This window comes from Neolamprologus brichardi, chromosome 14 (assembly GCF_056152115.1).
Source record: "Neolamprologus brichardi isolate AB-2024 chromosome 14, ASM5615211v1, whole genome shotgun sequence".
Lineage (NCBI taxonomy): Eukaryota > Metazoa > Chordata > Actinopteri > Cichliformes > Cichlidae > Neolamprologus > Neolamprologus brichardi.
The window spans coordinates 8,681,989-8,708,002 of NC_142117.1; the positions used below are offsets into that span (position 1 = coordinate 8,681,989).

The 26,014-nt window shown below is 44.1% G+C and overlaps 1 protein-coding gene across 2 annotated transcripts in view; it reads left to right on the forward strand.

The window, feature by feature from the left end:
* Positions 1-5,218: 5,218 nt before the first annotated feature.
* epha4l (eph receptor A4, like) overlaps positions 5,219-26,014 on the forward strand; it is a 59,330-nt gene continuing 38,534 nt past the window's right edge. The window contains exons 1-3 of one of the 2 annotated variants that reach the window (XM_006801152.3): positions 5,219-5,519; positions 7,247-7,314; positions 10,061-10,724. In XM_006801152.3, coding sequence (XP_006801215.2) covers positions 5,423-5,519; positions 7,247-7,314; positions 10,061-10,724 — 829 coding nt within the window. In that variant the 5' untranslated portion in view covers positions 5,219-5,422. The remainder of the gene's footprint in view (positions 5,520-7,246; positions 7,315-10,060; positions 10,725-26,014) is intronic. The other variant, XM_006801151.3, reaches the window with a different exon arrangement.

Genomic DNA, 26,014 nt, shown 5'->3' on the forward strand with positions numbered 1-26,014 from the left:
ATGTTTCCAGTCCAGTGGATTTTATCTCATCTTTGACATTCTGGTTCAGAGCTTCTCTCCCGCTGCTTCTTTGATCTCCTCTCCCCTTTTTCTCTTCTTGTCTTCTCCGACTCCCACTCGCTCTGACCTCCGGGGACTGTCTTCCTGACTGTGGTCTCGAGGAACACGGCATGAAGCTGGGGGTCCGAAGGCGGTGGGCTGCGCCTTTAGCCTGAAGGGGGGTCGCAGGCCAGCAGGAGGGACTTTAGATGGAACAATGAACCGAACTGTAGTAGGGAGAGTGGGAGAAGAGGACAAAAGGAAGGGGAAGGGGGGCCAATAAATATGTGGTAAACCTCCTGTAAAGGTGGAAGATTGGGCAGGTTTGTTGGCTCAGTGTGTGATGGGTTTGTTTGGAGACTTTCTGAAGGTTAGCTTTGGTAATTTTTATTTAACATTTTTCTGCTATAATGAACTCAAGACTAAAAGATAATGTCTCTGCCATCATGCGCTGTGTTATGAAATATATGCTTCCCTAATCTTAAATTAAAGCTGAAGGTACAAGCTTCTGGACATAAAATGCTGAAGGGAGACGTTGACTTGGACTTCCAAAGTGGACTTGGTGAGAAACATCCAAACAGCAGGCAGGGAAATGAAGATTCAGTAATCTACAGCACAGTTCAGTTCACTTTTGTCTCTGGTTTTCAAGGCTTCAAAGCTGACTTTGATTGACTCTGATATCATTTATATTTCATAAAAACAGAAATGTCAAATGGACTGCAGTTATACAGTGGTTTTACATTTTTTTTCTACTAGTCAAAACACTACAAGGTGCATTTATCCATTCACACACGCAAATACACATGTGATGCTTTGTGAGCAATGCACAGGTTTGATATCTTGCACAAAGGCAGGTAAAGCTTTAAGGCTGAAAATGAGCTAAAAGCAAAGTGACAAAAGCTGCAGTTCCCAGAGTGGCCACTTGAGGCTGCTTCCAAACAGGAGTAAACAGTATATATGGTATAGTACAGGGGTCAGCAACCTTTCACATCCAAAGAGACATCTGGACCTGGTTTCCACGCAAACGAAAACACTGGCAGCCGCAAATACATTTTGACATCTAAAATGAAGATAACACTGTATATATTGTTTTTTACCTTTATGCTTTGTGTGAACAACTAAGGTGTGTTGCTTATGAAATCCATGAAGTGCTACAGAGAAAATTACATTTTATTTATGTAATTAACACATTTTGAACTCTTAAAGAAATATAACAAAAGGAAAGACGCTGAACTAAAATGATCCATGTAGCAAACAAAAACTGTTGTGAGTCACCACCCTTATATCTCCTTTGAGCTTTTGGAGCCTTGACCTGACTTTTAAAAAATAATTGGAAAAAAAGCACTATGCTGCTGAAAAATGAAAAATAGATATTTACAAAATTCTGCCTAAATATGCTCCTGAACCTCTGCGCACAGCGTCTACAAATCGGGGCTGTACGAAGTCACTTTCATCTTTACGCAGGACTGTAAGCTGTCATCTGTGAGGCGTGAGCGGTGTTTGTTTTTAACATAGTTCACATTGGAGAACAGCTGCTGACATAATGTGGATCCGAAGGTCCATAATTGGCCTGCCTGGGGTTGAAAGTCTTGATAAATGCACGGCGTTTCAGCGGGTACACCGGCTTCCGCGAGTGTGACGCTTATTTTGAGCAATGAAAAAATAAAAGAATATAATTGTATTTTTATATTTCAAAATCACAATCATCTTCCAATTTAGAACTACAAGTTAAAAAAGAACTAACATAAATAAAATACACTTCAGCTAAATACTTCCCAAACCACACGGAGCCGCACTGTAAGGACTAAAGAGCCGCATGCGGCTCCAGAGCCGCAGCTTGCCGACCCCTAGTATAGTATATACCACAGGCTCAGCTTGTGGAATTAAACAGCATTGAAAAGCAGGTTTACAACCTACTACAAAGACCTGGTTTGGATTAAAAACAAACAAACAAACAAACAAAAAAACAACAAATTCCTCCATCTGGATGCTGTTGAGACTTAAAGGTAGGAGTGTGGCTGCTTGGACTGACAAGTGTTCTGACAGCTGTAGCTGATAGCGGTCTGCTAGGCCTCATCTCTGCTGAAATCACTGAATTGGACCTCTGAGCTGTGTTTGTACTTCAGTTTTGTTCAGTGAGGTTCCAGTGTTTTACACGTCTATTACACATCACTCGTTATCACATATTTGCGTCTATTGCATTGTAGTGCAGTTTATGAATGGATGAATGTCGCTTGCTAACCAACGTTGCTAGCATTAGCTAACAGCTCAGCACTTTACCCATTAAACCAAATATGACCACTTCTGACTTCCTAAAAAGTCACACTAGTGGTGTCCAGAACGCTGATGTTGAGGGTTCAAAACACAACTCATTTTACCTCCAGTCTTTCTAGTACTCACTACCCTTACACAGAGTTTGTAGGACTGTTAACTCTCTGTGGCCCATATGGTGGTGCTCGAGGTGACGATAGACATATCGTGTATAATGGAGAGACACACAGGGATGTGACAAAGCTGCGGTATGTGTCACATCAGGATGAGGTATAGATAGAGATGAGATATGATATGGCCACTATTGGAAGATAGCTTCATTGTCCTCGAGCTGTAAGTCCTGTGGACTAAATCATCAAATATTGTCTGTCAGGTGGTTTTTAGTTACTGCATGAGGTATGATGTTCACTTAATTTAATTACTGTTGTGTGCTATGAATTCTGTACACCTTAACTTAAAAATCAAAACGTACACAATGTTAAAGCTGGACTTTGTAGCATATCAGTGTGTTTGTGTGTGTGTGCAAACTCAAGCAAAGGATTTGGAGTCGGTGTGCATGATTGGCACACAATGCAGATGTGTGGGCAGCAGATGCCATCTGGAGAAAGCGGAGTTTGCTGGTGGAGGGAAGAAAGAGGGGTGGTGGTGGTAGTGTGTGTGTGTGGGGGGGAGTTACCCCCCCTTCACCACCACCACCACCCACCCTCCCTCAACTCCAGAAAAGAAAAGCCACCAGTCTGACAGGAGCATAAAGGAAACGATGGGAGTGTAATCAATCAAAAACACAGCCGCTCAAATAAAGGGAGACAAGAGACACCACCCGCCCACTAGCAGCCTGTCCCGACCACCACTGCTGCCCCTCGTCATTGCTTCAAACCTTTGCCACCGTTGGTCTACGAAGATCAAAAGCACCGCTCCAGTCACCGATCAGGCTCCACATCTGACCGACGAACAAGAGGCATAATCTATATTTTGGGTTGTTTGACCAATTTCAGTGGACACCAGTGCATCATTACACTGGACAAACTAGGGAGACCATAAAGCCACAATGAGACAGAGTGTCCAGGGCCAACGAGAACAACATACACTCATCTCTCCATCTTTTTCTTAAATCAGCCTAATTTTTTCCCATCCAAGATCAGGACTCAAGAGCTGCCCATTCAGAGCACGTGAGACACAAAAACACTCTATATATCTTTCTTTTTTTATTGGCATCTATGAGGGGAAAACAAAGCCACAGTATGTCTGTTGAATCACTCAAGACAAAGGCTAGTCTATTTGCCATGAGATCACCACTGTGAGGGAACTCCTGGATGTTTCCTTGTATGGGCACATATAAACATATCATAGCCACGGTTTGGAAGCTTCAGTTTGGTGTGACAGCTACAAAAGCACACAAGAGCTGGTGCGCTTGGCAATATATCCACACAGACACATTCATATATGTATGAAACGAGAAAAAACTACCAACCAGAAAAAAAGGCATTCACACACCTGCTGAGAGTGAGGAAAGTTTCTAATGGCTCTCGCCCTTGCTGGCTCGCCTTTGCAACCTGGGCTGTGAATGAAGCAGTCTAAATCCAAATTGCGTCCAGGTGCATTTTGGATTTTTAAAACAGCAGTTTGCACACAGCGCTGGAATACTTTTCTGCGTGAAAACTTCTGTTTTGACTTTCCAACCCCTAGAAAGAACAGGCAGCCATACAGCTGATATGGATACAATGACAAACCCAAGGACAATGAAGGCAGAGGGCATGTTTCACAGCTGAATCACTGCCTTCGTAATCTGTGGAAAGGCCACATTTCACTCCAAAGGAGACACAACATTTCAAAGGGTGCCGGTCATGGTTTGCGGAAGCCTGGCTGCAGTCACCGGCCGCAGTGTGTGGTGATGCAGAAAGCCCTAATCTGCCCACACAGTGACAGTCTCCTCTGCAGATCATTGAGAGGCCGCCTGTCAGCCACAGCAATGGGCGCATCTCACGGGAGCAGTAGAAAGACCTGTGTAGGAGGACAAAGATGAGTGAGAGCACCCTGGGCAAAATCTTAAACGTGGACACAGCTGGCTTTTCTCAGTTGTGAACAATGCCGCCTTTGTTTGAAGAAAAACTGCAGGGGTAACAACCATTTGCTTTTTGCTTTTTTGCAGCAGCAGCAGGAGCTCAACAGACAACCAGGTCTGCCTCTCTCACGCTGCACTGTGCCTATAGGTTTCATCGTAAATACCCATAAAGCCCTGATAATATCAGAATAACAGCAAGTGACAATAATCCAATACAAGCTCGCCACCCAACATGCTGAAACGCGCATTGTCAATTTCACAAAGTGCAATTCTGTGTAATGTTAGGGGAGGTCATGCTCATACTTGTTCTTTAATCCAATTTTTACCCCCTTTTATTCTTTTGGAGAACAGGCGTCGAGTTGTCCGCTAGGTGGCGACCTTGGTCCGGTGCGGCTCGCTCACCTCGGACTTGCCTGGAGCCGAACTACGAGCAGGATCAGCACAGTGAGAGTGCTGCGAGCGCGCAGGACTGAGACTGACGCAGTGCATTTCACTCCCATACTGGAGAGTTCAGGAGCGCTTTCTGCAGTTGGTTAAGGTGTTGCTTTTTCTAAACCCCAAACACACACACACACACACACACACACCAGGCAGATTGTATCTTGTAGCTCATAGTCAGTGTGAGTTGGACAAATGTGCGCTATGATTCCCAGTCTCATGCGTCTGAACTGTAGTGACCACTGTTTGGTGTGTGCAGAGGTGTGTGCCTATTTGTGTGAGTGTGTGTGTGTTGGGGGGTAGTTAATGATTATTTGCCCCCCTCTCTTCTCTCCCCACCCCCAGTTCTTCTCGTTTCCTATATGGATTGACGGAGTCCGCGTCAGAGCGCACGGAGTGGACCCGCCTCCTGGCTGTGGAGCGCTCGGTGCGTTTCTCTTCCCCCTCTGTCCGCTTCAGACCCATATTCCACTGGGAGAGAGAGAGGAGAGAGAGCGAGGGAGGGAGTGAGAGTGTGTGTGAGAGAGTGAGAGAGAGAGAGAGACAGCAGGACCTGGGAGAAGAGCACCGAAAGAAAAAGAGGAGAGGGGAAAAAACGCAGCACCGACACAAATGGCACTCATGGCAGGGATTTTGTTCACGGCCACTTTTCTTATTTCTGGGATTTCTGCATCTCTTTCTTCGTCACGGATATATCCCCCAAATGAAGGTAAGGTCGCTGGGAGGAAAATGAACTGCGGCGGGACTTCATCCCCGCTTCCCCGCGTCTGTGCGGCTTTTGCGCCGCGGAGGCTCACTTCGCCGAGCCCCAGTAGTTGCGAGTGCGTGGAGCCGCGACGAGTTGGGTCACCTTTACGCACTCAGCGGCTTCGGCGGAGCTTTTAAACCACCTATGAGAAGTGCCTGACCGAGCGCGCATCCGTTGTTTTGGAGTCGGACTTGGATCGTGCCAGCTGCCAAAGCCTGGGAGTACTGATACTTTTGCCCCCTCTCCCCTCCAGCAATACGTGCTGTTTTCTGTAGGACAGTGAAGGAGACATTTGCTCCCCCGCCCCCCAAAAAATAAATAAAAATAAATACAACTTAAAAAAGCACTTCACACAAACGTGTGTCGAAAAAGAGAAACGAAATGAATATACGAGTCAGTTTGGAGACTCGCAAACCACACATCCGACTGACAAAGCAGCTCTTAATCCATCATTTTCAGAAGCATCCGCAGCGATGTCTCCTGATGTCACTTCGTCATTTAGGGGAAAAAATCCGAATAAATTCTAAAAGTTTAGCTTTCCTGCCTGGCGCATTACATTGACGCCGACACAACAAAATATTTGTCGTCGATTCTTTCAAGATTTTTTGCCAACGATGTGTCAGATACACGTTTACTTAAAAAGAATCAAGTGTTAAAATGAGAACTATCTAAATGAAGTGTGGTGTATCTCATCCAAAACGGAGGTTTTCGGGGCTGCAGTCGCCTGCTCGGGTCCCGGAGCGCAGCGTGTTAGGTCCGCTACAGATGAGGCTCTAGCCCACTTTCTACTGTAAACACTAATAAAATCAATACTTTATTTTATTAAAGACGAGCCCATTAGTTGCACGTCTGTTCTCTGATGGGCTCTTTGGTGTGCGTCTGTTCTGCTCGGCACAGCAAAGCTGTCCGACACAACAAGTACACAGTTAAAAACCCCGAGCGCCGTTTAGTTGGGACTCAAAAGATTCAAATTTAAAATGAGTCTTCAGTGTGCACGATCATGTATTTCATGTGCTTACGTGCTCGGTTTTTTATTTAATTATTTATTTATTTACAACACATGCAGCTGATTAAGCTTTTTTCCTTTCAGTGGGAATTTAAAAGAAAATTTAAAGGTCCGCAAATATAAAATAAATATGATCCCTTTTTAAATTATAAATATATGCGTGAATTTTTTCTTATGCGTGATGTTCGGTTTTCTGTCTGTCACTGTGTTTTTCCCCTTTTATAAAATGCTTTTTCTTTTTTCTTTTTCTTTTAAGTTTACGCACGAGGATTCAGTCAAACGCGTAAAGCCGACGGTGAGCAACCGATAAAATCACGATGTGAAAGGCTCCGGGGGAAACGCGTTTGTCGTTGATAGAAGATCCCTTTGCTTAACGAAAATCAATCAAACCACATCCCTTAGGCACAGCAAGGAATTACGCAGAACAAAGCCTTCACATGTACATCTTTGTAACACTTGCTGGCCCACAGTTTTTACTCCTGAACCATCATCATGAGAAGATTTCCTCAACTACATAAATCGCTTTAAAGCTTTGTGTGTGTGTTTGCTTTAATCATTAAAAAAAAAAAGGAAGCCATTTTTCTTCCTCAGAGTGTAAGGCCTAATTGGATTATATGCCAGTGCTGATGTTGTGTGGACTGTCTGAGACTGCATGCTCACTTCTCTCATTCTTGTTTTCCAGTCACGTTATTGGACTCCAGAGCTGTACAGGGGGAGCTGGGATGGGTCTCCAACCCGACAGAAGGAGGGGTAAGTGCTGCAAAGAAGTGTCCCCTTGTTAGGACGCATGGTCCCCTATTGGGAAAAAATAGAGAGATGATATCCATTGTTGGCAGGAGCTGTAGAGTGATCCGCCAAATAGATACACAGCCCCCTTTGATAAGATTCTGTCCTGGAGAGCATTTTATGGGAATATCTTTGTTGTTGTACTATGTGTGTGTGTGTGTTTGTGTTTGTGTGTGTGTGCATCTGGGCTCAGGATTAGATCATTTCACAAAAAAATGAATAAATTCATTTTTTATCTTATATAGAGGCCACCTGTAACCCACCTCGAGACCCACATCGGGTTCAGGAAGCTGCTTTGAGAACCATGGGGTGTGTAAGCACCCCAGTAACCTCACAAGCCCTGTTCCTCTTTCTCCTCTGCTCCCCTCCTCTCCAACCACTCTGTAATGGTCAGATGCGGGGACCGATACTCCAGCGGGCGTCGGGTTTCCTGAATAGACCGTGGATTGAATCGGCCTTTGTGGAGAAACTTTATATCCCTTTCCACCATTGAGTCGAAGCGAAAGCGAGAGGGAGAGGGAGAGGAACTTGGCAGCTGAGAGAGGGTCCTCTGGAATGGATGAATGAGGGGGGGAAAGTGCAGTGGGGTTCAGCTCTTGCCTGCAGTATGACCAGCTACAAAGCAACGGGGAATAGGATCGACAAAATGTGTGATCTCTGGTGGTTCTAATTGGGCTACAGTGGCTCTGGTACGAGAAAGAACAGGGGCCGCAGAGAGCCCCACGATGGCCACAAGTGTTAGATTTTAGTTAAACGTAAGGCACATGCAATGCCTTAACCTAGCCTAAACGTGACTGTATAGAAACAGGTAAATATGTATTCAGATGCATGCTGGGGACTAACCCTCACCCTAACTAGCCTTTCATAAATAAAAAAAAGTAGGTTTTGATGTTTTAGATAAAATATTCATTTTTTGTCCTCTGATTGTCCAAACCTGGGGGGAAAAACAATTTTCAAAGGCCAATAAATGAATAAATTTTAAAATCACAAATCATCAAAGCTTAGAGGTCAGGGTCACTCAAACGACAGAAGGTTAGTGATCGTCAGCCAGAAGTCATTTCTTCCAGTTGTCCTGCTTGCACAAATGTGATGAAAACCACAATTAAGCCTTTTAATGTTTTATGAAAATGAATACAAATTAGCAACCGCCATGTCAGCTAATGAATATGAACCCAGGGGAGCAGGATCTCATCTTGTGCATCTGTTGCGAGCTCTGTTGTCGGCCTCTCTAAATGAACTTGATCGGTGCTGCGCTCCGGTCCTCCCCTCAGCCATTTTATCACAAACGAGTGATTGACAGGGTCCCGGCAGCCGCGCAAAGCCTGCATTCACCCTCTCATTATGACCAATTGGCCTTATTCTCCCTCTTTCTTGCTATCGGCGGGGGGAAAGGTGCAGCGTTATCTCAGCGGTGCTTGATTTCCACAACAAAAGGGGGGCTGAAGCCAGAGAGCAGGAGGGAAATGATAGACATTTTTCTAAATCCTACAGCCACAGCTATGTTTAGCATTATCGTACCACTCTGCTTTGGGGAAATAAGGCTTAAATCCAGATTGTTTATGATAAGGCGTCAAGTAAAATCTGGCAGCCTGACTCACATGTTTCACTTTGACTGTTATATTTTTTTTCTTTTTTGTGCAGTTTTCTAAATGGCTGAAACGACAGCGGCCAAAAGCTTGTCTGCTCTTGTTTACAGCCCAGCTCAGTCAAAGGCTCTATTTAAAACACACGGTAAAAAAAAAAATCAGAGGCAGCGGGCCGCTCCGAGGCTCTCGAGAAATACTTGCGTTTCCTCAACGGTGCCGTGTAGAGAGAGAAACTTTATTACGAGTTGAACAAACATTCTCCCTGGGTAAAAAATAAGCCAGACCACACCGGGTAATCTGTGCACCCCCCGCGCAAGCTCATACTGACATCAGTGCCAATCATGTATGCAGATGTAGAGCAGGCGCACATTAGATCATTAGCAATCTTCTAATGCCTAGGTGTGTGTTTGTGTGTGTGAGACGAAGATTTTGTGTACAGCTCACCAAGTAATTGAACTGTAGGCATTGCTGAGCCAGAGACCTAATCACATATTTCCTTCATAGTGGAGAAGAAGCAATAAATATTAATATCTTTGCACAACTCTATTAGGTGTCATTCATAAAATATGCATTAATTTAAGCCATCGATGAACTGCTCTGCTTGGCTAAACTAACAAAATGCTCTTTCGCGCTGTATTGCTTGGCGCAAACTGGCACCGTGTAATATGTACTTGGTGCTTAATTGGTTACATATTACACATTGGCTTTTATGTCTGGCATTTTCTAGATGTTCTTAATGTTGAACAAATTTTCTTTACAGGTTCCTTTTAGCTGCTGTTTGGAAAATACCATTTTCACAAGCAGATTTAAAGTTTAAACTCTCGACATCCACCCAGTCATCAGGGAACCACTTAGGGTTAGGCTGCTGAACAAGCACAGTTTAAACTGGAACATATAACTTTTCCAATTAGCTCTTCTGTGCATTTGGTCCTCTGTTGAACACTTTTAATTTGGGAAAGCTACTTACAGGAAAATTCCATATAAAGGGGTAGATTTGAAACTAACCCTAAACCAGTCACTGGTGACCTGGTGGAGATGAATAAAGTTTAAGAATTTCCCACTGGGATTAATAAAGTCTCTCTGATTCAAATTTTAACATTTTATTATTTGTTTCCTTTCCCCAGTGGGAGGAAGTGAGTATTATGGATGAAAAGAACATCCCCATTCGGACGTACCAGGTGTGCAATGTCATGGAACCCAATCAAAACAACTGGCTCCGCACTGACTGGATCCCCAGAGGAGGTGCCCAGCGAGTCTACATTGAGATTAAGTTCACTCTCCGAGACTGCAATAGTCTCCCGGGTGTCATGGGAACCTGCAAGGAAACCTTCAACCTTTACTACTACGAGTCCAACAACGACAAAGAGCGCTACATCCGAGAGAACCAGTTCGGCAAGATCGATACCATCGCCGCAGATGAGAGCTTCACTCAGGTGGACATTGGCGATCGTATCATGAAGTTGAATACAGAAGTCCGGGATGTGGGAGCCCTGACCCGCAAGGGTTTCTATTTGGCTTTCCAGGATGTTGGGGCGTGCATTGCACTTGTTTCTGTCAGGGTCTTCTATAAGAAATGTCCTTTAGCCGTGCGTAATTTGGCCCAGTTTCCAGATACTATCACTGGAGCTGATACTTCTTCGCTTGTGGAAGTTCGTGGTTCATGCGTGGATAACTCAGAGGAGAAGGAGGTGCCCAAGATGTACTGCGGGGCAGACGGCGAGTGGTTGGTGCCCATTGGGAACTGTCTGTGCAACCCTGGATACGAGGAGCGCAATTCAGAATGTCAAGGTAAGGAACTGAAATTTGTCTAGGGCATTTTTTTGGCTCCTTTCTCGATTTATAGACCACCGTCTGTCCCCCCTCTCCTCCAGTCCGTCCCACTCTTACAATATCCTGTCTCTGTCTCTTTGTCTTTATCTCTTGTGTTTTGTTCTCTTTGTTCTTCCCTCTCCGTTGGATGTTTTTATCTCCTTGCTCCCTAGCTCTCTACAGCCTTCTCTCCAGTGTTTAGTTGGGCGATAGAAGCGGAGATGACTGTAAATGGAGTAATTAGTGGGCCCACTGGGAGGTGTTGTGCAGTGGGATGCATCCCAGGAGAATTGGTGACACGGAGAGAGGAGACTAGTGCCCCAACTGGTTTGGACTAACGCTGTGTCTTTCACTCCCCCCTAACTGTTCTTTCTCTTATTCCCAATAGAGCCCCAAGCTGTGGAAAAGAGATAGACAGCTTTAGAGGAAGAGAAGGAGAGAGAGAAAAGGGTTTATAATTCCAAGCAGGTATGAGAGGAGTAAAAATACACAGCTGGGAGATGGGGCTGAAATAGTTCTATTTGGTAGGAGAGGAATAGCCCTTTGTGGACAATTATTCTACTCTTGGCTTGCCGTGATCCTATACCAGGCAGTTTGATGAGGTTTTAAGGTCAGCGCAGAGTGCTTCCCCCTTCAGACTTTTTAAAATCACAATCATGATAGAGCTTGAAGCCTGTTGGTGAATTTAAAATGATCCTAGGAATGCCAATCAAAAACCCACCAATGGATCATTTCAATTTTCTGTCAGTTTCCAAGCTCTTCATAAATGGCATTTTTGATTGCCTCTGACCCACTTTAACTCCCTTGTTTCATTGACCCAGTGGTCTGTGGCTTATGGTATACAGTACTGTGATGTTAATAACATCTAGTAGGATTCAGCAGCTGTTTTGTTGATCAGTCTTTTGCCAAGCTGGGGGCACACTTGTAAGCTGGCCAGATGAGCGGATGCCAGTTCTGCCATGAAAGTTTATTGGTAAACCCCGGTCGTCACCACCCACCAACATCACACAGAAAGCAGTGGGCCGCAGCAGTGAGGGGTCAGAGGCTGGGCACGGGTGATTAACAGGGGGACGGACTACTACACCTCTCCTAATTTACGAGGCAGCCTTTATCTCGGAGGACTAATTGCATGACAAACAGGTCTGGTGATTTAGGGCTACCACTGGCTGCTCGGGGGTGGGGGAAAGGCAAAGGGGTTCAAGTAGTCACAGATGGAGGTTTGTGTGTATAGTTCAGAGTTTATTTGTTAAGCGCACTGTATGACCAGTAAGAATTCTCCTGGAGTGGTGCCACCTCCTCGGGGTTCAGATGGCTCCAGCCAGGTTTCTATATCCAGAGTCCGTTTTAGAGAAGCAGAGAGAGAGAAATCTGCAATCAGTTTACCACAACAACCTCTTATGACTCAGTATGAGGACCCTGATCTCATATTGTATACCATAACTTCCATTGTTGCATCATTGGAAATGACTTCTTATCTCTTCCCTTTAATTCTCGTTGAGATAAATAGCTGTTATAGTCATCATAGAAGGCAATAAAGGACTTGGAAGCTTTGATTTTATGTGACTAATGCAGTATTGTAGTGTTTGCCAGCTTGGCACCAGCACTGTTGCTCAAGCCAATATATCCATTTAGTCCCCATATCACTGCATCTGCTTGAGCTTGTTTAAGTTTACAGTGCCAGTACGCCCACTCTATTCACTTTTAGCTACAGTTCTACTCTCTTTCTAAATTTCACTTTCAGCTGGATAACATGTGTTGGCTTTATTTTGATTGTGGGTCAGGGACTTGTGGGTTAAAAGGTGCTGGTCCTCAAGTGCACAGATGAGCTGGTTAATATTTCCCCATGTGACAGGCTCTGGGGGAGGGAGGGCCTCTGCTTTTTTATGCCCGTGTTGACAAACAGACTTACGCAGAGGTTTGGGGTTTCTTTGTAGTGAGGGTGAAATTAAAGGAAACATGAGTTTACGTGTGATTTTTGTGTATGAGAGTGTCAGCCTATGAGGTGGTTTGATAAAGTTCAAACTGTTTTTGTTTAAAAGGTTTTCTTTGGTGCAGTTGTGTGAGTGGTGTGTGTGTGTGTGCTTGTCCTGTGTACGTGCAGGGTTACAAGGGCACCCTGGCCCCTGGTTCCCAGCCCAGGATGAATGGGCTCCCCTCCATCATTGTTTGGGGCAGCAGCGGAGCCGTCTGAGACTGGTGATGTTTGAGGGGGAGAAGGATTTAGAGGGGGAGCTGACAGGGGATGTAAGACTTGTATTCTCTACCCCTGGCAGAGGTCAGGGGTCATCCCCTTCCGCATCCATCTTACTGCAGTGTATGACAGGGTTGGGGATCCAGGATTGATTAAGATGTCAGGGTTTTGACAGCTGTGGTAGGGGGAGTGTGTATGGGTGTCTGTGCCCTAGGTGGACCTAGGGTGACTAGGGTGTATAGCCAGGGCCAAGGCAAGAGGGACAACCGGGGCACTGTGGGCCAAGGGGCCCCCTGATCTAAGGAGAGGGGACTGTCTGTTTGTGTTTGGGATCTCGTTCCCTGTTAACCACCTCGCCTACTCTGTGGGGAGGGCGCGGGGGTCAGCTTGTTGTCTCACTCCTCATCTGGTGAGGGGGTCCCTGCTGTTGGAGGTGCGGGAGTGTCTCTGAGGTAATGCAAGGAAGAGATTGGTGAGCACTTTGGCCCATCATGTGTATCATCATGGAGAAATGATAATTGCCCGCTTTTTTCTTGATTAGAAGATTGATCGAAATAATGTTTTTGGCCGTTGTTTTTTCCGTGACTTATTTATTATTATTCATGACAATCAGATTTTAAGTTGTTTCCCTCGAAGCTGCTTCTGTTGTCATGTGTGTTTGTTGGGGATGAGTAGCTTGTTTGAGGTGTGAAGTTGACAGATGCTTCTGACACTGCAGAATGCTTGCACACAGTTGAGCTGTGAAGCGGTCACTCATAACCGCCTCTCATCACAACACAAACAAGTTTCTACTTCTTTGTGAGCTTTCCCTAGAGCCTTATCCTAATCCTAACTATCAAAACTAAATGTTCAACCTTTAGTCTCATTCTGTTGTAAACCCAGTTTTAACGTGATTCCGATTCATCAGCTGTGTGGTCTGTCCCACAGATCAGACAGAAGGCCCTGCCTTGCATGTTTTAAACTGTCAAAGTGTATGAGAGGACATTATATGAACTGAGGCTTACTCTGACCATAATCACTACTTTCCAAAGACCCTAACCCCTTATTTTTTTGTATTTAGGTTTAAATACAAACATGTAATATCGCCCCAAAACCCTGCTTGGACGCATCTTGCATGTGACATCACACAGAGCCAAAAGTAGGAAAAACTGTCTGAAACACTGATCACATCATTTAGTATTATTATATATACAACATAAAGCAACTTGAGGCGATTGCTGTGGTGATTTGGTGCTATGTAAATCAAATAGAATTGGATCAAATTGAATAATCGAAACTTGTCCCATGTTTAATATGAGCATCCACTAATGTAACCGTATATAAAAGACAGATAATAAGCAAATGCATGGTAAGATCCACTTTAAATACCATCTGTGCATTTGTGTCCTCTTTAAATCCTGCTTGTGCACGTGTGTGTGTTCAGGACCCGATTGTGATGTCGGTGTGCGATCGGAGCATTTTTGCCTCAGCGGTCTTTGCTGAGCTGGAAACTCTCATTGGTATTGGATTAAGAGGTTTTACGGATGAAGTTTCTCTCCTGTGCTCCGTTCATTATATGTGTGTGTGTGTATCTAGGTCTCCCATTCTATCCCTCCCTCTGTTGACAGTGTTAAATATGCGCTTGGGAGCATCATTCTAAATTCACCACGTAATTCTATTTAGCCCGCCGGTCCCCGATGACTTTAAATCCACAAACTCAGTCCCTTGTTCTCTCCCCCCACCACCACTCCTCCAACCCCTGTTTTGCTCCCTTTCTTCCTTCTCTTCTACATATACACAAATTAAGCATTTGCATCTTCCTTTTTTTTCTGTTCCATGTCTTCTGTCTCTTCAGATTTCCTGTTGCTTCAGCGGCTATTCACAGGCGTTCCTCCTCTTTTCATATGTCTCTTTCTCCTTTCATAGCCCTCCATTTTTACTGCCGAGTTTCTGTAAGCAATTTTCACCCATTCACGCTGTCTTTTTTTCCTCCTTTTCTCTTCTTCTTTTACCCCCCCTTTTCTTCTCTCTGCTCCGGCCGTCGAGGTGGTTAGTGTTTGTCAGCCTGTCTCTGGTGGCAGCAGCAGGAAGTGGGCTGAATAATGAGATTACCTTCGCTGTGGGGAGGGAGGCGGCACACCAAACATCATCACCCGTCACTCTCCCAGCGAACACACATGCGCGAGTGACACCCGAGAGCGTGCGCGCAAACCCCAGTCATCTACATCTTGGGATAAACATTTGCCACACGTATGCTCGTGCAAACAAACTCTATATATCCAGGCAAATGCGTGGGAATGGACGAAGCAGTGAGACGCATGCACGCGCGCACTCACAATCTTTAGTTTTGCTTTCGTGCGCACACAGACCCGCACTCCGAGCAGAATGCACCAGAATGGAGGTGAATGTACTCATCACTCTCGCTGCCACCAGAGAGGCTCATTTTGTGCCGCTGAATAGAGACGAGGAACGGAGGCTATTACCAACGGAGAGCAGCAAAGAACAACAGATACCGAAAGAGAGGACAAAATGTCTCACGAGGAATCCTTCAACTCTTCCTCCCTTCTTCCTCGTTCCTGCTAAAATAATTGCTTAAGGGATTTTTAAATATTCTGCTGTTGTTTTCTTCTGATTAAAAAAAAGAAGCAGTCCTCTCAGCTCACACAAATCTTCCCTCGACTTGAATGGTAAAGAAGGGGAGGAGGGAGGTGGGGAGGGGATGCTGGTGGTAATACAGCCATCATTAGTCGAGGTGCTGAAATGCTTTTCCTGCTCAGGCAGCCGTCCTGCCTCTGTGTTTGTTCCCTTCATGGCTCGACACTCATCACCCTTCTCTGTTTCTTCTCGTCGTGCCCTGTTTAAGGCGGGAAGCCACCGGTGATCAAGCATGACCCGGGTTGATAGCTGCAGTACTCCCACAGTGCCAGCTACACCTCAGGGTGTATGACTATGCTGCTACAAGTATCCATGTTTTTCCTTCTTTCTTTTTTTTTTCTTTTTCTACGCAACTTAAGCTCCTCTGTCACAATTTACAGTTGGGCCTCACTTCTGTTTCTAACACCAGCTGGAAGAGAGATCTAGTACCTATATTTCAAATGAGCTAAAGGATTCAATAAATCACCAGGACTGTTTTTTGAAAAAATTATTTAAAGGTGCACTAAATATTGTTGTCATTGGAATCAGATTGATATAAGTGTTTTGAATAGATTTAAATCGAGCGCAGCATAGGTCAAGCAATTCAAACTCCACTCAGTTTTTATTTATACAGTACCAAATCAAAACAACACTTACCTCAGGGGCTTTATACTGTAAGTAAAGACCCTACAATTATACAGAGAAAACCCCAACAATCAGTTGAGTCCCTTTGAGCAAGCACTTGGTGAAAGTGGGAAGGAAAAACTCTCTTCCCACTGTCACCAAGAAATCTCCCGGAAAGTGGTGGACTTCTGCTGCGACCACATGAGCGTGAGGGGAGGAGACAGAACAAAGACACACTGTGGAAGAGAGGCAGAGATTAATAATAACTAATGATCAAATGCAGAGCGGTGTATATTACACTAAGGTGAAAAAAGTTGAGAGAAGAAGAAACACTCAGTGCATTATGGGAAGCCCTCAGGAGTCTATTACTAAGGGAGGATTCAGGGTCACCTGATCCAGCCCCAACTATAAGCTTTATGAAAAGGAAAGTAGCTACCAGGAGGGCAGATCAGCTGATCGCAGTGCTAACCCACATCAGCTGACTGCTCAATACATTCTACACATATCTTTGGCCAGACTCTCTATGAGCCCACTCTTTATCCTGCTTTAGCCTCCTGCTGCACATCTGCAAGCAGATTCACGATCCACTTCCTCCTGTCATGCTGCTTCAATCAGTGTCATATCTGTTATCGTCAGGGCTCGCTCTGTTCTGTGCTTTTTGTCTTGCTGCCGCTCTCCCATGACAGAGCACTCCTGCCAAAGACAAGTTACTGCAGACGGAAATCTTTCTTTGATTACAGTGGGTCTGACTGAAAAAGCAACAAGTGTCAAATCGGCTCCATTCGATGCTTTGTTTAGGTTTTTCATTAGGTAGTTTAGCCACACTGGAAAAAATGACAGGTGTTGTTTTAGCTAAATTAATTAAGGAAATTTGGAGACTTCTGTTTTTGGTTGGACACTGTGGTACACAGTGGGAACGAATGATCCACAGAGTACAGAATATACCGTTGCTTCCCTATTAAGGCCACAAATCTCTAACACTGTACAGCAACTGTTGATGAACTTGGACCTGCTTTAAACTTTTGAATAATCCTTTTTTTTATAATGATCTGCTTTTTCAACCTATAATGGAGCATTTAAGCCTTCAGCTCATTTTAATTTAATTGAAATAGACTCGATATTGTGAAGACACACTACTTTTCTTAAGTCCACTATGTTTGTAACAGCGCAGCTTACATGGTTGTCAGCTGGCATTAACAACGTATGGGCCATGAGGATGATAACATTTCTCCTCTCCTCTCCTCTCCTCTCCTCTCCTCTCCTCTCCTCTCCTCTCCTCTCCTCTCCTCTCCTCTCCTCTCCTCTCCTCTCCTCTCCTCTCCTCTCCTCCTCTCTCCTCTCCTCTCCTCTCCTCTTTGAAAAGCATCCTCTCTTTGAAGCCCGCGATGGGAAGAGGGAGCGATTAAAGCAGTCAGCAAGCAAATTAGCATGTCAAAAGGCCCTGAATCAATACCCCAGCTCTCTACCAACACAACCCTGCAGTCCTCTCACCCCCACCCCTCCACCCCCCATGCATCTCTGCCATTCCCCCATTCCTCAGGCTGTTCCCCTTCTTCTCCCTCCTTTTTTCCTGCACACTCTCCCTCTTGCTCCTTTGCCCTTTTCTTTCTCCTTCGCTCACTTTTCAGATTTTCCTTACCCCCCCACCCCCCTAAAAAAAGCCCTGTTTTCTCCCCGAGCTGGCAGGCAGACGGAGAGAAGAGGTGGCGTTTGTGGAGGGAGATGGATGGATGTATAGGCAGAGAAAGGCCGACGGAGAGGGAGAAGTGGACAGCCATCAAGTGGGCATGGGTGAACTGTTTTGGAGATGGGGAGAGAGAGAGTGGTTATGAAAGAGAACGAGGGCCTCTGCCACCTTCTTTGTGCTGAAAGAGAGGCAGAGCGGACCTCACTCGCCAAGAACAGCAGAGGAGATCCGAGATGAGGAGACAGGGAGGGAGAAAAGGAGGCAAAAAACACGGGAGGGAGTGAAGTGGAAAGAGATTTAGTTCCAGTCTGGCAACCTTGCCTTTCCTTTTTTTTTTTTGCACTTCATCTGTCGGTTCACCATCGCACGGAAATCCCTTTGATCTGGGGCAGTGTGTTAGTGATCACCAGCGCAGACGGACGCGGAGTAAATGTGTGTGTGTCTGAACTGTTATCTGGCCCGTGTTTATTCAGTGCATCTGTCTCAGCGGGCGTATCACATGCTGTATCAGAAACTTCTATTAACATCCCGAATCGCAGTGCGCGATCTCTGCCTGCAGACAAAGCAGCTCAGCAGCCCCTCAGATGAACGGCCGGCTCTCCTTCAGTATCTGACAATGGGAGGCTGATTGCAAACACCTTGAAATGTTTTATCTCTCCCTCTCTCTTTCTCCTGCTGATTTCCAACTTAAGATCCCCCCCCCCTCTCCCCCCCCACACACACAATCCAGCACCATCCAATAGTATCTAGGTGGTCTTTTTCTTCTCCTTCGTCATCATCCTTTTTTTTCCTCAGAGGGCAAAGAGTTCAGTGGCCAAATCAAAGGCAGCTCCGTAGCAATCAGTTAGGGGTTATGACAAAAAGCCTTGCAATAAAGGGCGGCTGTGTAATCTGATGGGCCCTGAGACTGGATGCAGTGCCCATTCTAATGAGCCGAGATCCCCCTTTTCTAATCACAGCGTAGGAGGAAGTGGCACAGTGCTTCATTCTCCCTGAAAAACACACACACACACACACTTAGAATGTGTGATTAGAATAAAAGACTACATGCAGATTGTTGCAAGGAAAACAGATTAAAGATGTGAAGTGGGAGGAAGTATTCTGGGCATCCAAAGCCTCCTTCATCTTAGACAATGGAAGATGAGTTTGGAGATCCTCAAAAGCCTAAACTGACATTACGCTCGCCTGCGTGTGAATCGGTGCTTCAGCGGAGGAGTCGGTGCATTAGGTTATGGCTTGTTTTTTGGTAAAGAGAAAGCTTAAACAGAGAAGCTGGTTACAACTTACAGGTTGCATTTACAACACAGGCTTAATAGCAGAAATTAAGACATGTAGGGGCAACAATAAGTAGTAAAGTTTATTTTTTTAAAACTTAAAACATATGTTTGACTGCTTAAATTGGCTGTTCTAACAGAATTCAGCTGCAGCATGTTGTTTTCCTGCCTGTTGGAACCATGAAGTAAATGTAAAACTGCTCTGGCGAGTACCGCCTCTGTTCTAATAATGGTTGAAGCTCATATGTAGTGCCATATTTAGAGCTATCCACATTGCCACACCAATGGACCGTAGCTACATTTGTACTGTAGATGATGAACAAGGAGAGTATTCTCTTTGCCTTTACACTGCAGTCAGTTCCTGCAAGGTCTGCGGCTGAAAAATGAAGAAATACACAAGTGTCAAATGCTTGTAATGACACTCAAGGCTGGCTAAAAATGCAAGTCATTGTTGGAAGCTTCCCATGTTAGAATACCTATCTTTACACTGCAAATGAACGTGCTTTCAACTCAGTACAAAAAACAAGAAGACTTAAAGTTATGCCAGATTAATGGTGACATAAGTAGCTGTGGTTTGAATAACTGAGCAGAATTTTTTTTGCTGTTGGTGCTTTTTGGTGCATGTGTTGTAATAGTTATTATATGGGATATGGGATGATAGCCAAAAACTATGTGGTTATGTGTATAAACAGGCTGTCAGTGAAGTCAGATTTTTTTTTTTTTTTGTTAATGTGAGAAAATTTGGAATTTATATGTTTCATCTGTGTCTGTCTGCCATCTTGTTGGGGTTTTCTCTGCTTTTCTCTGCAGGTCTTTACCTTACAATATAGACCAAATATAGACCAGTGACCAAATACAAAACTTTTAGATTGTTAGTCCACAAACCAGTCGGTCATGTCTACGTTCGTTATTTTTGTACAGTTGATGCTTCCGGTGAAAAAACAGCCTACAACTACATTAGCCCATGTGCTGTGTCCTCAAGGTCTGCAAACCTCACTGTCTGTTAGCTGTAGCTTTATATTTCTATTCAATGTGTGACACCAGTTTCTCCAAGAAAAGCAAAGCTTTCTTTCTTACCTTTGTTAACACGTTTTCTGCCGTCTACAGTTTTGATTTCACCCCAGAATTTTGAGAACAGGTGGCTGACACATTGCTGAGATGGGTATGCACACAAATATGGCAACGTACATGTGTATCAAACACACCGTGGGGCTTGCCTCTGAGGTGTAACCTCTGTGCAGGAGAGCTGAAATGTAATTTGGGGATGTGGAGCTCTCGCTGCGCCGGTGGACCCAAAGTTGCTGATCTCCAGCCAGAGGCGGAGGTATGTCCGTGGCAGGGCACATCTCTGGGATTAGAAACCTTGATCCTTCCTGATATGTAGTGAGTTTTCAAATACTGCTAGAAGGGGAAAGAAAGAAAAAAAAGTAACGTGTTCCCTTGAAGACTTGTATCGCTGGAAGAAAAAAAGAGGAAGGGAGAGAAAGCGAGACAGACAGATAGGATCAAGCTTAAGAGAAAAGACAGCGATTGAAATTAAACAAGGGCACCAAAAAAGTGACTTTGTTTGACAGAAGAAATGTGTGTGTGTGTGTGTGTGTAAGACAATAAAAGAAAAAGCAAGATGAATTGATTCCTAGTGGCCTGATAAATGGCTGGAGATGTGAAAGGTGAAGTGGGGAGGGGGTATGGGTGGTGATCCCTCTTTGAACAAGCGTAGTGTAGTCATGTCATGACCTCTGGCAGCTGCGGTAGATATTACAGTCAATATCAGCTGTGTGTATTGTAGAGTTGATTCACCTGATCTTGAACCGTTTTCATTGGGCCTACAGGGAGCATGAGTGAACTGACCCTTTAAAGAGTGCATTGAGATGGAAAGACGCCAGAGCTAATCTCCTCGTTAAAGAAAACCAAAGCTATATGTCCTGATATGTTGTGTTTACATTAGTATTGGGTTTTAGTGTGCTGAAATCATAGACTGAATTTGAATTGAATTGAAATGAAATTTTTATTTCAGTCAACAACAACAACAACAGATTATAATTTTTACATAAAAGTACTCAAACAGTAACCGAAAAAGGAATAGGCTGAAGCCTTATGGCTTATACTTATCCTATCCCTTACCCCCATAGAAATAATCAAATCCTTAACCAAGAAAATAAATAGCATTGATAAATAAGTTGTATAACAGTTTGAAAAGAAATCAATGATAAATCAAGAAATTAAATCAACACAAAAAAATTTTAACAAACCAAATTTCTATAACCTTGTATAATACTAATTTTTAAAATCTTCCTGAAAAATGACAAAGAAAAACACATCTTTAGTTCATCATTAAGTCCATTCCATAATTTCACTCCCAAAACTGACACACATCTATACTTAACATTGGTTCTCACTTTAGGCATTTCAAACTTATAAGACCCCCTCAAAAGACTGTATATAGTGACAGACAGAACAAGCCACCAAGGCATTTCTTCATTTTTGGATTCTGCTTTTTGAAACCTCAGCTTAAGCATTTCAGCTGCCGCCATGTTGGGATTTTCTTTTAGAGCATTCTTCCATTGGCGCCTATGGGGATTGGTTCAGTTTTGGGACCAGCCTCAAGTGGCCACATTAGGAATTGCAGGTTTTGGCGCGTACTCTTCTCACTTTACTTTTCAGGCCTGGAGGTTGGAGCTTGATTATTGACGACATTAAGCGGGAGAATAAAGGAGGTTATGAGCGTTTTTCTTTGCTTTCACAATCAGCAAAGCTGATAAGTGCAGAACGTCAACTTAAGAGGGGATAAATCGCAACGATAAGAAGAGATAAGGAAAGGCAGAGATATGCTTGTGTTGGAAGAATGTAAAGAGTTAGAGGAATGTGAAAAACACGACACAGAAACTCGACCGCGGTGGTGCCCACACACTTACTTCAAAGCACGCTGCGCATTTTACCTCATATCCCTTTGTTTGCCCCCCCCCCAATATCATCATTGTGCATGTGTGTCTGCTGTCACATCAAAGCTAAAGGCTAAGCAGAGTAACCTTGTCAGAGCAGCAGCCATTAACCCGAGGCTCCTGTTACAAACCCTGCACGCCCTTCACCCCACACACACCCGCTCCACTCTGCCCACAAGGCTAGGTTTAACTAGTTTGGGGTTAGGCAAGGTAGTGTATGCATCCAGCTGTTGGACACACATATACGCTGCCAGCTTAGGAGTGTACTCACATCATGTCAAGGCATGCAGCATGAACAGGAGTCAACACAGTTTCAAACTGGGGGGAGGCTCAGGATGGGAGGTGTCGTTTCTATGATGGCAGTGACCTCGTTTCCGTTTCGAGAGGAGAGAGACAGAGAGAGGGGGAAAGTGGTCTGGTGAGGCCTGAGTGACACCAGGGGAGGTCAAAGGGCAGGGCAGGGACAGTCGCGGTGGAGACCAGCAGGCCGTCACTGGGCTGACATGAGCTGTTGAAGAGCCAGTGACCCGGGACAGTTTTTATGTAACCTGTGCGTGTGTGTGTGTGTATGTGTGCACTCACACATCCAGAGCATAAAATCGCATCGAAAACGTGTCCCCGAGTGCAGAGACACAATGGCAGCGCAGCATTCCCAGGGATACACACACACACACCTCATGTGCACACACATGCACAATAGAAGGTGTTTTGAGTCCCCAGACAGCCTGTCGTCTGGGAGCTACAAGTAGATTACCTAAACAAACAACCTAAAAATACCTCCCTTTTTCACCCATAAGTCGACCCTTTGCAACCTCTGCACCGAGCTGCTTCTGAGAAACCGTCAAGGTTGATGTTAAACTCGCCCCCGAGACCGCAGACAACGAGGCAATTTAAGTTTTTGCATGTGCGAGCTTAAGCGCTGACAGATGTGCGCGCACTTTCATTTGACAAACTGTACGTCCCGCGTGCGTGTGGTGGAGCGTGTTTGATTTACGACGGGGTCGTGGTGGAGTCATCTAAACTTACATGTAAGCTCGGTGTAAATATTTTACGTGGTGAATTTGTCACTGTTTTTAATGATCCAAGTGTAAGTCGGAGCCCCTTTTTCTTCCGCTGTAACTAAAGATTAAATAAACCATGTGTTCCGTTTGAAAAGACAACTGAAATTAATGTTGAAAATCCCCAGCTACAGGCCGTGGTTTAGCCATTCTGCTTTCATGTTTATCTGGATATCAGAATACATGTGATGGAGGTTAAGGTTTATTTTTGCTTTGAGCTATCTGCAGAAATGTGGCAATTACATCATATTTGAACAATTTTCCAGCTGTAATGTTTCCACCTGAGGTCACACACCTGTGGCAACCAGGCCAGAGAGGGCGGATTTATGGGCTTTTTTGGAAAAAAAAAACTTTCATTAAATTAATTTATGCTTTGTTTAACCTGGACATAAGATGTTTGAGTTTCCCAGCAAAAGTGCCACGGACATGAGAGTGAACAGTGGTTACAGAGCAACACCCACAAGAAGACATATTAGTCTTACACACATACATAAAACAAACAGTGCTCAACCAAATCCACATCACCTTAAATTCATTTATTGAGACCAGCTGCTTAGAGTTAGTTTCTTTTGCAGCTGGTTCCACGCCGAGTTAGCAGATAGAAGGAACATTTAGAGATTATTATGTTAGTTAAAAACTACTCATATCTAGATCTTGAAGCACCTTTTAATAATTATTGAGGCTCTTCTTTCTGCAACAGAACGACAGAAATAGGAAAAACACACAAAAGTTGACCCAACACAACAAAAGTGTTTTTAGGGTGACAAACCAGCCACGGAATGTAAGAAGCTAACAGGAAAAGGTTAATAGCAAACATGTAACTACAGTATTAGATGAATGATGCAATTAAAAGACACATTACCTTACATCTCCCTCACAGCGCCGGTGAATCCTCCAGCAGTTCGTCACATGTTTTGGTTTCTGTCGCTTCTGTCACAGCTGGTCTGTCACGTTAATGTGTCCCCAGAAACACGTCTGTTTTTTTCTTTTGTTTATTATTTTTTTGTGCTTTTGCAACCTTTTTTCTATATGTTGGTGTTTTCTTATGTGTCACGGGCCACCCTACTACCCAGCAGTTGTCATAGTTTTGTATTTTGTAATTAGTTTTTGGTTGTTTCATTTTGACTTTTTGCTTTTAATTTAGGCTAGTTTCAGTGAGTTACCCAAGTATTTTTGGGTTGGTTTTTTTTTGGTTTATTGTGTGAAAATGTTTAGTTTTAGTTTAGTTTTTATTAGTTTCAGTCTTAGCTTTAGTCTTTATTAATTAAGAATGTATGGGAGGGCATGTGTCAGAGGCAAGATTTAGGAAAATGATTCCAGGTATTAGAATAAAAACACTGAACCTTTTGAAAATAGCGGATTCACAGTCTTATAGTAATCCAAAGTCTCAATAAACACCACCATAAAAGCCTCAGCAGGCAGCTTTTAATATGTCTGTGGATTTATTCACTTATTTGTTTTGGCAAAGTAGCATACACTAGAAATAAGGATATTTTGTCGATGCTTTCAGTTTATTTTAATAATTTTTTTTAAATTCACAAAATCGTTTCAGTTAGTTTTCCTGTTTTGGTGAAAGTCAAATTTTTATTATTATTTTAAATAACCAGCTAACTAACAAAAATGATTTTTTTCACATCTAGTTTTAGTTTTTAGTTTAGCTTTTGTTAATCGTGCTTCCCGGCCTCAGTGGTAATCAGCAGCAAGCAGTCAGTGCTACCCTGCAAGAGAAATAGCAACATCATCATACACATGCATTAATCACAAAGGCACATTTTTTGTTTGTTACTTGCATTAATCTTACCAAGTTCGCTTCTTAGTGTGTGACGTATATATTCAGCTGACGCATAGCTTGATTGTCCTTTGTTTAGCTGTCGTGATATTTTCTCCCATTTTGCGCAGAAAGCTCGTGATGTTGATGTATTTCCCAGTTTCAGAACGTATGTGTGACGTATTGTGCACTGTGCGAGAAAAAATGGATATGCGAGTGAACAAGCCGTGCATTGAGCATGTGTCACCTTGAGTCTGATTTGTTGTGTATTTGTACTACAATGTCACAAGTGGTTTACACTTGTTTACAGAATTGGCTACGAGGCCCCATTGAGACCGCTTCCCTATCACTTCCTCTTCACCTATTCTTAGTGTGTGTTCTCCTCACACATGCTCCCCTTTCCTGCCTCATTCTCCTTGACTCACCGCGAGCAGAATAGTTAAACTCCCCCAATTGTTTAGCAGCTTGTGCGCCCCTGCGAGTGTCCCCTCACACAACAACATTAGCATACCCCCCCCACCTCCCACCTATCTACCTATTATTTATTTTTTTTGTCATAACTGAATTGAAATGCGGCTCCTTTCATTGTAAACAATGTCAGGAAAGTATGCTAAACACACACACATGCAGACACACACATATCCAACATGAGACACTAACTCCCCCCAGAGAACCTGAGGAAATTGGACCAAGACAATGCCATGATTGTGTTTGTTTACCTCCCCCGGTCCCTGCTGTGCTGCTGTACCGTGCTTAACCTGCTAACACAAAGCCTGTTCAGCTGATATGTGCATCTTTGTGTATTTGCATTCATGCACGGCTCTGCAAAGTGAATCTGCATAGTCCAGAGGACGTTTGAAGGGCTTTTGTGTTCCTACCTGAGGGTCTGCAGGTGCACAGAAGTTTGCATGCTTCTGTTTGTGTATGTTTCACTTGTCTTGTTTGCCTTGAATTATAGCCTATTACCCACCTGCTGTGTGAATCTCAGGTCACAAAAGGTCCTTCGTCAGTTGGCACGATGCCCGGCTTTGGGTGGTGCCACCCTTGCCGACCTGGCATGGGCGCAAATGTGGAATCTGAGTGGCTCCCACCTAACGCAGCCAAGTCAAATA